Here is a 15,855-nt window from a genome sequence, read left to right on the forward strand (position 1 = left end):
AGAAGAAGCTTTTTAGTTTGATGTAGTCCCACTTCTTTGTTTTTGCTTCCATTACCCTTGCTCCTGGTGACAAATCTAAAAAACCATCACCAAGACCACCTACCACCTTTCCCCACCCCTCAATTGTATGGTTTCACATTTTTCATTTAAATCTAATCCATTGTCAGTTTTTATATAAGACAGTAGTCATTTCATTCTTATGCATATGCTGTCCAGTTTTCCCAACACCTTTTATTGTATGATCTTGGTTCTTTTGTCATAAATTAATTGGCCAAATGTGTGTAGGTTTCTATTGTTTCATTGACCTATGTATCTACTTTTGATTACTATAGCTTTAAAATCAGAAGTGTGGTGCCACCAGCTCAATATTGCTTTACTATTTGAGTTCTTTGTGGTTCCATTGAAATTTTAGGTTTATTTTTGTGAAAAATGCCATGGAAATTTTGATAGGGATTGTATTGAATCTGTAGATACTTTGAGCAATGTGAACATTTTAACAATAATTCTTCCAATTCATGTGCACAAAATATTTTTCACTTATTTGTGTCTTCAATTTCTTTCATCAGTATTTTAGTTTTAACAGGTGTTTCACCTCCTTGGTTATATCTATCCTGAAGTATTTTATTCCTCTTGGTGCAATTATAAATGGGATTTCCTTAATTCCTCTGACAGTTCTTTATTAATGTGTAGAAGCACAAAAGACTTTTATATGTTGATTTCTTACACTGCAAGTATACGAAATTCACTTATTCGAACAGTCTTTCGGTGGAGTCTTTAGTGTTTTTTGTAAATAGCATCATGTTACCTGCAAATAGTGAAATTTTACTTTTTCCTTTCCAATTTCAGTGCCTTTTATTTATTTAGCCTAATTGCTCTGACAATCTGAGAACCACTAGGGCTTCCAAAACTCCGTTAAATAAAAGTAGTGAGAATTGACATCTTTGTTTTATTCCTGATCTTAGAGGAAAAGTTTTTAGCCTTTCATTGTTGAGTATGACGCTGGCTGTGAGCTTGTCATATAGTACTTCTCCTCTAAATGCACTTTGTTGAGAGTCATCACAAATGAATGTTGGATTCTGTCAAATGCTCTTTCTGCATCTACTGAGATGATGATTTTTATTCTTCACTTTGTGGTAGATCACATTGATTAGATGTTGAATCATGCTTGCATCCCTGAAATAAATTCCACCTCATCATAGTCAATGATCCTCTTCATGTATTTCTGAATTCAGTTTCATAATGTTTTGTAGAGGATTTCTGTCTTTATTTTCATCAGGGATGTTGGCCTGTAGCTTCCTTTTATTGTGGCATCTTTGCTTGATTTTAGTGTTAAAGTAACATGTCTCGCATCAGAATCACCTGGAGGCCTTGCTGAAGCACTGATGTGGGGATTCACTCTACACATTTTGGATTCCACAGAATTAGAGTGGAGCCCAATACTTTGCATTTCTCTTAAATTCCCGGGGATGTTGATGTTGCTGATGTGGAGACAATCTGAGATTAGAGATTATACAGTTTCTTCCCTGCAGTTTAGGAGAAACAGATAGCACTTCTTTCCCTTCCCACAAGTTTTACTTTGTACTGCTGCTTCCATCTTCATCCGCATTCTACAATTATTTCCTCTTTTCCCAGCACCTTCTATAAGCACTGACTTCCCACCTCCTGTTGTCTGGATACAGAGACTTCCATTTTTTAAAACACAAAACAAGTGCCCTATCTGACCATTATTTCTGTGTCTCACACATCTATCTATTCACTGCAAGTTTCTAAATGATATCCTGGAATCAAAACCTCTACATTCTGTTACTTTTCTCCATTACTTGGATCACCTCTGAATTAGTTAAGAGTCCTAACAGGAAACAGCACTCTCAACTTGGGAAACTACTGAAGGACTCTTTATAAGAAAGTGTGGTTGCAATGGATACTAGCAGTAACCTGGGCTGGAAACAATGGGAGGTCTTCTGCCAGTCCTAGAACGATGGGTGAAGGGAAACCGAATCTGGAGGGAAAGTGCTGTGTGGAGAGTGAGCTATCTGAGGAGCCGTGACCTGCCTGAGAGACATACGGCCCACAGCAGTTCCATGGAGGTGAAGGGCAGGGGAAGAAAAAACGTTTTCCTCCTGTCAACATGCCAGTGTTTTGCTAGTGTTCCAAACTGGCTAATATGACCAGAAACCAGAGGTTCCCTAATCCTGGCTGGTAGAATCCTAGAGTTCAACCCTATTAAGACACAGGAGTGGGGAGAAGAACAGAGAATGGGTCTGAGGTACAAATAGAATACACCTAGAATCATCCGCCCCTTTTGTTCTTCGGCACATATTCTTGTCCTTTATTTAGGCAACAAATTTATGTTCTCAATGTAAGAAACATACAGAGTCCCGAGGCTATCATTTCATATCAATTTAGTCATACTCTTCTCATGAATACAATGGAACTTTCTCCAGGATAGATCATATATATGTTAGATGATAAGGCAGGTCTCAATAAATTTAAAAGACTGAAACAATACAAGATCCAAATTTAACAAAATTAAATTAGAAATCAACAATAAAAGGATATTGGGGGGAAATTCCCAAATATTTTGAAATTAAACAATATACTTTAAATAATCCTTGGTTCAAAAATGAAATCAAGAAGAAATCAGAAAATATTTTGAACTGAATGAAAATGAAAACACAACATATAAAAAATTACAGAATGCAGCTAGAGCAGTGCTTACTGGCAAATTTATAGCTTTAAAAGACTTTATGTTTTAGAAAGAAGACAGACTTTAAATCAATAATCTAAGCTTAAACATCTAGAAAAAGAACAGCAAATTAAACCTAAAGCAAGCAGAAGGGAAATAATAAAGATCAGGGTTGAAACCAAGGATGATGCAGGCACAACAGGGAAAGATCAAAAGGAACCACAAAGTTGGTTCTTTGAACAAAACAATAAAATTGATACGATCAAGGAAAAAAAGACTACCAAAATCAAGAATGAAAGTGGGGACCTCACCACCAACTTTACATAAATTAAAAGGATTAGAAGTAAATGCTATCAACAACTTTATGCCAACAAACTAGACAATTTAGATGAACTAGAAAAATTCCTAAACATACAAATTATTGAAACTGACTCAAGATACAGAAAATCTCAATAGGTGTATAACATGTAAAGAGAAAGAAACTGAATTAATAATTTAAAACCTTTCCACAAAATCCATATCCAAATTCTAGGACACATAGGAAAAAAGGACTACTTAAAATAAACTATGAGGCCATCACTAAACTAATTCTAAAGGTAGAAAAAAGGGCAAAAGAAAACCACAGACCAATATCATGAATTACAGAAACAAAAACCCTTCATGAAATACTCACAAATCAAATCCAGCACCTCTTTTCCAAGGGGCTGTTAATGGTCCATTTCTTGACCTACTGGTAAATCACTGAACTAAATATTTTTCTCTTGTGCACTTATGTCTGTGTAATGGTTCAAGTTTAATGATTTAAATACACACAAGAAAGAAAAGAGTGCCTAGTTCTATGCCTTCAAACTATAAGTAACAGTAAAAGATAAGGACTAACAGAAAAACAAAAATAATGGCAGAATTTGACAAACTCCCTAAAAAGGTATAAAGTGTTCAGAGGAAATGGGAACATAATTGATCCATGTATGCTACTCTATTTTTTGAGGTGGTATGAGAAGGAAAAAACAAAAACTTTATAAGAAAAATAGAATTGGGGTTGTGTTTATCATGGATGGGTAGAATTTCAATAGGCAAAGAAAAAGAAAAATTTAGGTAGAAATATGAATGAAAAAACTTTAAGCCTATCTGGGAGAAACACCAGGTCAGGTTTGGCTCTACCACTATATATACATATAGATTAAAAACAAACAAAATCACTGGAAGCCCAAGGTGAGCAAAGTATAGAGGGAGTAACTTAAGTTTTCAGAGCAGGAAAATATGCTTTTGGGGGTATTTTTTGAAAGTTAAAGAGCTGAATGTCTTGGACCAGGAGAAAGAGAATAAGGTGGCAGTTAAGGGACTCTGGCAGTTAACTGGACCACTTTCTCAACCTTTCAGGAGTTGGCAAGGTCAAACTATTCATGTTATTTGCCTTTTTCAATCTCAATCTTTCAAGTTTCCAGACACTATATGACTTTTGTTTTCATACCAGATTAAATGTGGAAATAAATATGAGAGTCTAGGGGTCCTCTATTAAACTAGGTGGTAAAGACCTAAACCTGAAATACTGAGTTACATATTTTTATATATGAAAATATAAAACAAGCTCACTTGTGTAATTTTTTATAAAAGTTACTTTTTCATTAGAAATGTCATTTATGTTAGCATGCATTGGTTTATGATTTTTTAATGAATTAAAATCTTACAGTCTGTTGTAACTTGCAATACATTATATATGATAGATATGTAGTCAATATAAGTGAAAGTTGTTTGGGGTCCTCAAAAATTTTAATCATTATAAAGGGATCCTGACACCAAAAAGTTTCAGAACTTTCAGAGAGACTTAAGGACATACAACAGAGTAGTACTGATAAGAATGAAATGGTGAAAGAGACAAAGAATTCAAAAGTTTATGACTTAGGAGAATGACAGATTAAGAGAGAAGGAAATAAAAAAGATCAGAAAGTTTGGGAAAGGCAAAACTGACAAGAATTCAGCTTTACCAAGTAACAACATGTAAGAAAATGAAGTATTTATAGGGTCTAAGATATAGTTTGATGGTCATTTTCAAGCAAAAGACACACATAAACATTACCATGAATATCTTGGATCACTTGTCCCCAGTTCCTTGGTGGAAGGTTGTGGTAGCTTCTTCTGAAAACAGCTCTTAAATCAGTAATTCTGGAAGCTTCCAGACTATATTTATTAAGTGTATTTTAATATTTTCTTACTCTTGGCTAAATTACTATAGACAGTTAGAAAGAGGCAGATAGCTATAGGCGGACCAGACTGAAAAGACAGAATTCTCATTACTCATTTTCTCTGGAGTTTACACTCTTTTAATTTATACAATAAAAAGATATACAGGGTTGATCTATTAGGCTTCCTCAAATCTAAAATTTTATGAATCAGTTATCAACCCCCTTCTCATGAACTAAAAAATATACCCCAGCTTCCAGAAGAGTTATAGAACAAACCCAGATATTAGCTATTAAGTAGCAATACCTTTCTCAATCAACTATATCTGTTGTTGTTCCTCTTTACAGTAAGTCCTAAATCCTAGTATTTTGTCAAAAAATATGACTTTATAGCTCACAGACTTCTTGATCTTGCAAACTTTAAGCATATACTGCTCTGACACTTCTATCCCCAGCAATTCTCCACCCAGTCAACACCTTTCCAGGCTAAGGAGTTCTATAGCAAGTGTTGTCGTCAGTCTTAAAAACCTCTTCATCCCACCGATCCTTTAAATTGCCCACCTCTAGAGTTTAAGACTTCCTCCAATTCATGAGATTAAAGATGAATTAATTATTGTAGGCTGAATAATGTTAGGGGAAAAAACCCATTACTTCCCTAGACTTTTTGGTCATAATATATCAGGTTGCTTTCATGCAATCATTTACAAATCAGTTTATAGCAGTGCTTACCTTTCATTTCAATAGCAAAAGAACTCTTTCCACTCACTCCAAATGAAGTTTTATATAATACTCTACTATATAAAACAGGCCATAAAGTGCAATTACCCTCAATGAGGTTGGTAAAGACCTAAAACCCCACAGACTTGGTCAGGCCCTGCCGCTCCTTCACATCCCATCCACTGAAGGCCCTTAGCTCTGCTCCAGGCAGCAAGGAGCACATCAGGAAGATCATCATTTTACGGCATCTTTAAAGATGCCACGATGCATGGAGGAGTCAGAGGTTCAAATGCAGGAAAATTACTTCAGAAAATCTCTTTACAGCAACATCAGTAACACATTACAAAAGTTGTTTTTTCTCAATCTACTCAAATGTACATAATATAAAACTTTTCACAGATGCATTTTAGGAAAATTGCCCTTTTAGGTAGTGGCTACAATACATGATATTAGGAAGAATCACTGGTAATTCCTCCTATAATAGATGTCAGTAGAGTACAAGATATTAAACACACATCAACAGTGAAATGGATCAAGATTATTTTTTTATTGCACATTTGCTTACAAGTTTGCTGCTTTGGGAGGAGCTAAAAAGCTCAAGTGTTGTTAATTTCAGCCATATTTCATCAACCTCATTACAGCAGTGATTTGCCTGTATGTTCCCCGAGGCTTATTATTTCCCAGAAACATTAACCTTCGCAATTTGTCTAGGCGCCGGAGCAGATTTAACATTTGTTGTTTTAAAATTTTAACCACTCAGAAACAACCCGAACAGCATACTGTAAAGAAAACAATGTTTCTGTCTGTTCATATAATCCAGGCTCAGAAAATCTGATTATGTAACATTGCAAAGGTAACTATAAACCAAACTTGCCCCACACTATTCAATTCTTGTATGTATAATTAAGCATTTACTTTAGAAAATTTTAACACCTTTAGGAACTGATTCTTTCACAATTAGGCTTTTGATAAGGTCTCCTCTCCCTATCAAAATACAATCCCCACAGTGACTCCTAATTTTATCTTAGACTAAGCTGCTCAGAATAGTTTTATTTCCTTTCCACAATACTCCACAGATCAATGCAAAATGGAGAAAGTGCTGTTCAAACTGAAATAATATGGCATTCAAACAGCTCAAGCTTTAAAAATCAGGCTAGAACCCAAAGCCTGATGGAAAAAGACACAAGAATGGAGACATAAAACTACTAATAGCAAACACAAAATTTTGACCATTAACAAGATCAGAAGTAATGGCGGAGGCTCCTACTTTAAGCTCATCAATGTCACACTAAAAAAAAAAAAAGATATTTGGCAAAACTCTTCTAAATTATTTATCCCAAATGAAAGTTATTTTTAATCCATCACTCTTACATTTTACACTTCAATCACTCATGTTTTCCTTTTAGGACTATTCAGAAGAAATAGTTCTACTCAAACTTAAGCTAGTAAGTTTTCCCTCTCACACATTTTTACATAAAAGGTTACTAAAATCACAATTCTGAAGAATTTCTTTTTAATCATACAAACATTATATACTTAAAATTCAGTAAAGAAATTATATCCTTTCATATTCTATCCAGAATGATCAGTTACCAAATTTGTATGAACTCTTTTTCCACAGCATTTACTTGTAACAATCACAATTTATGAAACTTGTATCTCAACTCCATGGTGAACTAGCATCCATGCTTATTCCACATAGGTACTGCCAGTGGCCCCTGTGGTGTCCTTTCAACAACGACAAACTCATCAGGGTTGCCAAATGCTTCATAGAAAACCAACAAATCCTGTATTGCACGCTCCTCAATCTGAAAGGAGGAAAGGAAGAAAACTTGCTTTACTTTTTGAATTACCACTTTCTATGCCTGCAATACAGAACAATAGGTATCCTGCAAGGAGAAGGGCTGAGGCCTGAGCTACAATAATCAGATACCCACCTTTCCTTGATTTTAATCTTGAGCAGAAGGAAAAAGAAACTGAAGATAGCAGATGGAATCCATTCATTGCAATCTCTCATCCTGTGAGATACTTCCTGTTGTTGCACAAGTTGTCTAGCTCTTTGAGCTCTTTAGGACAACGATGAGTCTCGTCTGTTTCCTAAGCCTGGCTCTCTGGTTTTCAGCTAAGTCTATGGAATCTTAAGTGTCTCTCAAATAAGTTCTGTTCTCCTTAAGTTAGCCTGGCTGGGTGTCTGTGGCTTACAACCTACCAACTCTGACTGATACAGAAGCCAGATGGAGAGCTAGGTAAGGCCAGCTCTCTACTGGCCACTTTAAAAAACTAAAACAGTCCAAAGCATCACCAGTGCTAAAAATATTAGCTTTACACAATTTAATTTTTATTATCCTGAATACCTTCAATTAATACTTGCTGAATGCTTCAGTTTTGTTTTATACTACATTTACATTTTACTGTGCTAAATACACATGCACCTCTGCAAAGCTAACAGAATTTTCTTAAGACCTAAGAATGAAATACAGTATATAGTTCTTACCCTGAATTAAGCCCAAACAGGCATGTTACTTACCTGAATCAAAGCCAAGGGCTTCTCTCGGCTTCTGATAAGAGCTGCTTCCTGCTGTAGCTCTTCTTCTACGATAGATGCGAAAGTGACTGGTGCTGCCATGGAAGGAACGGTCAGTGAAGACGACAGCCAGGGACTGAAAGAATAGGAATAATGAGCTTTCAGTCATCTTGCCAAATTTTTGCACATAATGTCTCCCCTGAAATACTCTTTACCAGTGCTGCATTGTCTCCTCGTGACCTAGAACATAAGGGGACCTGGAAGCTTCTGCATTCAAACTTAACAGAATGACGAGGTGAGAAAGAGAAACAGGGAGAACTGATATTTAAATCAGTGCTGTAAGGTTTGGAAACACCAACAAGGGGAACAGAGCAAAGCAATATAACAGAAAGATGACTCAAACTGTGGAGCAGAGTATTCAGATAATACATTTCTACTGATACCATCCTCAACTCTCAGTGTTCTCTCCCAGTGCCAAACCAAGTCTAGCTTTGAGGTCCCAAAGCTGATCAATTAACCTTACTTGGGACTGTCTGGAAGTGGTACATCTGAAATGTGGTTGCCTTCTCGTCCTGGGGAACCGTGAGCAGAACATCTGCAAAACAAATGCCAAAACTGGAGATTAAAGCTTTTAGTAACATTAGTAAAACTGCTTATTAATAGAAATACAGAGAAGAACTGCAAGGCTCTGACTCAAGACAAATTAATTTATGAAGTCAGACTTACCTTTGAAATTGTAAATAAAACAACAAAAATCTCCAGATAATTATAAACTTATGTGTATAAAATATCATGGGGGAAGATCTTACAAGATATTGGGTCTGTTCTTCAGAAACAGAGTCACAAATGTAGAAAAAAAACTTTATGGTTAGCAGGGGAGGTAGGCAAAGGATAAACTGGGAGACTGGGATTGATACCTACACTGCTATATATAAAAGAGATAACCAAGAAGGACTTACTATGTAGCACAAGGAGCCTTACTCAATACTTTGTAATGATCTATATGGGAAAAGAATCTAAAAGAGTGGGTGTATGTACAATCGATTCACTTTGCTGTATACTTGAACTAACACAACACTCAATCAACTACACTCTTCAAAAAAGGTCTGTTTCTTTCTAATAACATTCATATAGCCAATTTATTATTAAAAAAAAACACATTAGGAAATAGACAACTCTATGAAGACTGTTTTACATTAATAACATTTTATGAATAAAAGTGACAGATTAGCACGAAGTTTCAAAATATATAAAAACACAATGGTCAGCAGCCAAATTTTGTGAGGGACTCTAATAGTGTAAATACTGTGAGCAAGAAAAATAAAGAAAATGCTTTGATACCCCAGAGATTATAGATAGGACAGAAATTTGTTTTATTCAAATACAGTTGACATACAATGTTAATTACTGCTTACTGCTGTTTGGCAAACTGATTCAGTTACACATATCTATATAATATTCAGCTTTTTAGAAACACTGTTTTCCATTATGGTTTTTCATAGGACACTGAATACAGTTTTCTGTGTTACACAGTGGGCCCTTGTTGTTTATCCGTTCTGTATGTAATAGCTTACATCTGCTAACCCCAACCTCTCACACCATCTTTTCCCCACCCCGCTTCTCCTTGGGAACCACAAGTTTGTTCTTTATGTCTGAGAGTCCGTTTCTGTTGCATGGATAGGTTCGTTTCTGTCATACTTTAGATTCCACATATAAGTGATATCATATGATATTTCTCCTCTGTTTGATTTACTTCACTTAGTATGATAATCTCTAGGTCCATCCATGTTGCCGCAAATGGCATTATTTCCTTCTTTTTTATGGCCGAGTGGAATTCGGTTGTATCTATGTCCCGTATCTTCTTTATCCTTTCCCCTGTAGGTAAGACATTTAGGTTGCTTCCATGTCTCGGCTATTGTGAACAGTGCTGCTAGGAGCACAGGGGTGGCATGTACTTTTTTGAATACAGTTTTGTTCAGAACTATGCCCAGGAGCGGGGCTGCTGTGGTAATTCTGCTTTCAGTTTGCTGAGGAGCCTCGATACACTGGCCACACCAACTTACATTCCCACCAAAAGTGTATGAGGACTCCCTTTATTCCACATCCTCTCCAGCATTTGTTATCTGTAGACCTTTTAATGACGGCCACTCTGACTGGTATGAGGTGGCACCTCATTATATTTTTTTATTTGTATTTCTCTAATAATTAGCAGTATTGAGCATCCTTTTGTGTGCCTACTGGCCATCTGTATGTTTGCCCATTTTTATCTTGTTGAGTTTTATGAGTTGTTTATATATTTTGGAAATTAAGCCCTCATCAGTTGCATAGTTTGCAAATATTTTCTCCCATTTCATAGATGATCTTTTCATTTTCTTTATGGTTTCCTTTGCTGTGCACGAGGTTTATTTTTGTTTTTATTTCTACTGCTTTGGGAGGCTGATCTAAGAAAACATTGGTATGTTTTCATACCAATGAATGTCTTGCTTAAGTTCTCTTCTAGGAGTTCTATGGTATAATGTCTTACGTTCAAGTCTTTAAGTCACTTTGAGTTTATTTTGTGTATTTTTGTATATGGGGAGAGCGTGTGTTCTAACTTCACAAATTCACATGTGGCTGAGAGAAGAGAAATGTAAAACACACTAAGAACTCACAAACTAGATGAGGAACCAAGATATAAAATGACATAACAGAAAAGAGTTTAAGAAAACAAAACTTAAAGGTCTACTGACTGTAAAGATTAAAACAACCAAACAGATTTGGTCATCTGAGAAGGTCTCACAGAAAAGACAATAAAAAGGGTATAGAATGAGGGAGGTAAGAAGCATTCCTGTAAGGAAAAAAATGAACAAAGGAACTATGAGAGAGCCCTAGTTGTGGAATTTTATGCTTAGAAAGATACCTAGATATTACTTAGATTAATTGACTGCCCTCATTCAGCAATAAGCAAATTTAGGTCTAGATGGGCTTTACAACAGAAAGTCAAACAGAGCATGAATAAACGGGGCCTAAAATATTGACTTTCTGATTCATTTATGCATTTATTGGGTATACGTCAGTACTATGATACTGAAAATCAGGTTAAAACCCAGTTCTCTTCACTCAAGATTTTTTAAAGGTATTTAAGTAATGATAAAGCAATGTGAGAGTAGATAATTGATATTTACATCAATATGTACAAAGTACTATGGATTCACGGGAGAAATTACATAACATGGAGAAGGGTATATACACTATTGGCTTCACTGAGGAAATGACATTAAAGCTGACCTGGAGAGCGGCACTGAGATGGGGGCTGGCCGTACAAATACGTGCAACAGTTCAAGACTGCTGGCTTAAGTAAAGGTGGGTTGTTCTCTTCAATGAACTGAATGACTGGATTAAGAGATTAAGAGGGAAATAAAGTTAAAATGAAACAGGGTCAGAGTACAAATGCACTAAGAACTAAAATGTTTAAACCTGATGTGTGTGGGCAAACAAATTTACTGAATCTATTTTCATATACATTATCTCATTTAATCTTTCTAATACTCTGAAGAAAGCATGTATTGTTCCTATTATATTGATTAGGAAACTATTAAAAATACTCAAAGAATATTCGATAATTTGCCTGATTAGCAAGCTGGGTAAATGGTAAAGACAGAACTCAAATCCAGGCTTTTTTCACTCAAAATACAGAGTATTTTCCATACACTGTAGCACAGAATATGGTCCATTACAAGGATCTTCTAATTCTCTAAGGACTGATTCAAATATCACCTTTTCTCTCTGCAAACAGAAGTGAATATAAGGACTAAAGTATCTTGTATAGGTCTTGTTAAAGCCAATCAATCAGAACTTACTTAACATTATATAATTTATAAAGTACTATCATATGAATTACCTGATATAATCCTTGTAACAAACCCATATGATAGGCATTACTGCTGTCATTTCAGAAATGTTCACACTGGACTGCTGTAAGAATTATACCCAACTCAAATGTGTTTTGTAAGATGTCAGAATTTTTTCATTAATGATTTTCCAAAGGATAACATTATTAATTATAAATTTACTCAAACATCTTTATCAAAATTTCATCTTAGAATGAAGTAAAATTGCTAAATAGAGCTATGACTAAACAAATACGAAAAGAGTATAAGCTTTCCAATGATAAATAACAGCATTATTAAGCCTCAGGTATTTGCAGCATAGAAACAGACATCCCAACAGATAATCTTATAAAATTTAGCCTTCTGGAAATAAAAGCAACATAAAAGGGCTGGCTAAAATCTTTTAAAGATTTTTGTTCAAACTGAGGAACATTAATCTGCCAAATTTAGACTTCAAGAGAAAAACTTACTTTTTGCTCACATGGTTGACAATTACTTTTTTTTATGGTTGACAATTATTAAAAATAATTTTGTATTATCACAATTACAAAGATTTTATATAAAATTAGATCTGATATAATGATTTTATCTCACATGTAGTTTTCCTTACTAATTAGAAATGCAAGATCACATTTTCTTCCTAGAAGCACTTAAGCGGATATTTAAGTGAAAGGAAAATGAAAGAAAACACATTAAAATGAAAAAGAACACAGAAGTAACAATAAACAAACAAAAAGTGCATAAACCTCTTTTCACATCAGTAAGTAACTTTGCCATTCTTTTATTAGCTCCCTAGCCTGGGGGTGGGGGATGATCACATTTTCTACAATTAAGACAAGAATGTATTATTTGTGGGATGAGCCCTCCATCCCTGCCACTGAGTCCCTAAAATATTCCTGTCTTCTTGCTCTAATTCCCACTATTTCCTCTCTTTATACTGTCCTTTCTCCTCTCTTCTTTTAAAAATCCCATAAATATATGGCCATTTGATCATTATGTTAAGATAAATAATCATTTAAATATATAGCCATAAACATAATGATCAAAATATTTGAGATTGAATAGGAAAAGTGTTTATGAACTAATGCTCAAACTTTTCCTCTTCAATGAAGTTTTTCTGGACAGCTCTAGCCCATGGTCATTTTCCCTTCTCTGAACCACGCATTCAGCATATAGTCATATATTGCCGTGTGACTTCTTTAACACTGTTATATTACGCTGTATTTTTGTTCTGTCAGTTAACTTCCATGTATGCATATTTACACTTACCAACCAGATTTCAAACATATTTCAGGCTGGGTCTGTGTATTATACCTTTATATATACATCCAAGAGAGGCCAGCAGAATATGTATATCAAATGTCCCATAATCTGGTGAATTAATAAATATTCTACTTTATCTGTTATATATTATTTCCTTAAATACAGCTGTCTTAATGGTAACATATTTTCTATGATGAAATTAAAAATGAAATCAAAGCTGTTTTCTTTCTCAGTGACCAGAAGACAAAAAACTAAAACATTAACTTCCACTTGCCAAACACCCAAGCTATGGATAGCAAGATACTATCATACACTCCTTTAACTAAAATGTCTAAAGCACTGTAACATCACACACTACTTTTCAGTTAATAGCCTGATGTTATAGCACACCCTAGCGATCAACTATGAAACCACACATCCTTAATATTTTAAAAGATAAATATCTATCCAAAGAAAATTAGAAAATTTTTGAAATACATTCAATATTTAAAATGTAAAAATGTTACAAAACAATCTTAACATTCACACCTTGACATTTATACATCCAGGGCAAACAATATAGCTCATTACATTAAAAACAAATGCTACTTGAAATAAGAGCTACAATTTTGTTTCACTTATTCTTCCCCTCCGTTCACCAGATGATCACTGAACACCTACTATACACTAGGAAACATTCTAATCAGTGATAAGCAAAAGTCAATCTTCCTTGCTATCACTGAACATACAGCTGAACACAGACATTAAAGGACTAATATTTGAAAACACTGGGCTTCCCTGGTGGCTCAGTGGTAAAGAATCCACCTGCCAATACAGGAGACATAAGAGACACAGTTCAATCCCTGGGTCAGGAAGATCCCCTGGAGGAGGAGATGGCAACCCACTCCAATATTCTTGCCTGGGAAATCCCATGGACACAAAAGCCTGGTGGGCTACAATCCATGGGGTCACAAAAGAGTCGGACACAACTTAGCGACTAAACAACAATTCGAAAACAGTAAACAAAGAATCACACCAACAGTAAGTTTACGATAGTTCCCATGTTATCCACAGGAATACATTCCTAGTCCCCTAGTGGATGCCTGAAACTGCGGATGGTACTGAACCTTATACACACTATGTTTTTTCCCCATACATACATACCTATGGTAAAGTTTAATTTCTGAATTAGGCACAGTAAGAAACTTACAACAATAATAAAACAATTATATAACAATATAGTGTAATAAAAGTTATGTGAATGTGCTCTCTGGCTCTTTCAAAATATCTCACAAACATAAAGCCTTTTACTTCTATGTCCTAAAGTATGATAGCAAAACTAGCATGAATATTTCATGGGTAGAAGATTCGTTTATAGCATAATCGTAGCACCCTAAAGACACAAATTTTTCTCTCCTCTCCTTACTAGGTTGAGAACTTTCCACTTTTTTTTTTTTTTTTTCACTTGAAGCTTTCATTTAAATGGCTTCTCTTTGGCATATTTGAATTGTCAACATCACTACTCTTGTGCTTCGGGGCTGTTATTAAGTAAAATAAAGATTACTTGAACATAAGCATCGTGAAACCCCAACAACTGATCCGATAACTGAGACGGCTACTGAGTGACTTGCGGGCAGGGAACACTGGACAAAGGGGTGATTCGTGTCCTCGGTAAAATAGTAAAATGGATCAGGCAAACGGTCAGGATGGAGAGCGATTTCATCACGCTACTCAGAACGGTGCAGAATTTAAAACTAAAAAAATTGTTTGCTTCTGAAATTTTCCATTTAATATTTTCACACTAGAGCTCACAGCAGGTAACCAAAACCATGTAAAGGAAAACCACAGACAAGGGGTACTCCTCAGACTGTGGTAAATGTGACAAGCGAGAAGAGCCATGAAGGCATTAACAGGAAACTGACCCAGTGAGAGAAGTCAGGCTTCTTCAACGCTTTGACTGAACAGAGACTGGAAGAAGTGAGTCAACAAGTCAAAAGGCAGTCAAGTGGGAAGAGGTAACTGGCATTTGAGAAACTACAAGGTCAAGGTTAAAATACAGAGACCATGTTAAAAACTAAAGAGGTTGACAGGAGCTAGACTGTATCAGCCTTGAGGGCCATATAAGAATTCTAGCTTTTATCCTACGAGGTAAGATTTGCATTTAAAAATACACAAACACTAGCCAAATATGCCATAGAGAAGGATAAAAGGCTATATGGCAACACTTGTTAGGCAGCTTACTCAGGCGGCCCAGGTAAAAGATTACAGTAGTCTAAATAAGGGTGGTGGCAGTGGAGATAGTTTAATACACAAATGGATATAATACTAAAGAGCTATAACTGGCATGTCCTGCTGACAGACTGGATACTGCTGAGGAAGATGATCATGTAAAACTTGCGAATGACATTTACTCAGGAAATCAAGAATAGGCTGGGTTTATGATTTGCCTGTATTTTTGCTTTTATGAGAAGGCTATGAGGAAAATGTTCAGTTTGGTTTGGGACATAAAAGTTTAAGGTATTTCTGAACATCCAAATAGGATGGCAATATCAAAGAAGGCAGATGGAGACCTAAGTCTGAAGCTCAGATGACAGACGTGAACAGGCAATTTAACTTTGAGTCTTTCATGTATAGCTG

At 35.4% G+C, this 15,855-nt stretch overlaps 1 protein-coding gene across 3 annotated transcripts in view; it reads right to left on the reverse strand.

The window, feature by feature from the left end:
* Window positions 1-6,111: 6,111 nt before the first annotated feature.
* The window catches only part of IBTK (inhibitor of Bruton tyrosine kinase), a 90,591-nt gene continuing 80,847 nt past the window's right edge, over window positions 6,112-15,855 (reverse strand). For all 3 annotated transcript variants that reach the window (XM_043890536.1, XM_043890537.1, XM_043890535.1), the window contains 3 exons: window positions 8,631-8,702; window positions 8,111-8,243; window positions 6,112-7,391 (listed from right to left, as the gene is read on the reverse strand). In XM_043890536.1, the coding sequence (XP_043746471.1) occupies window positions 7,260-7,391; window positions 8,111-8,243; window positions 8,631-8,702 (337 nt within the window). In that variant the 3' untranslated portion in view covers window positions 6,112-7,259. The remainder of the gene's footprint in view (window positions 7,392-8,110; window positions 8,244-8,630; window positions 8,703-15,855) is intronic.

This window comes from Cervus elaphus, chromosome 28 (genome assembly GCF_910594005.1).
Source record: "Cervus elaphus chromosome 28, mCerEla1.1, whole genome shotgun sequence".
Classification (NCBI taxonomy): Eukaryota; Metazoa; Chordata; class Mammalia; order Artiodactyla; family Cervidae; genus Cervus; species Cervus elaphus.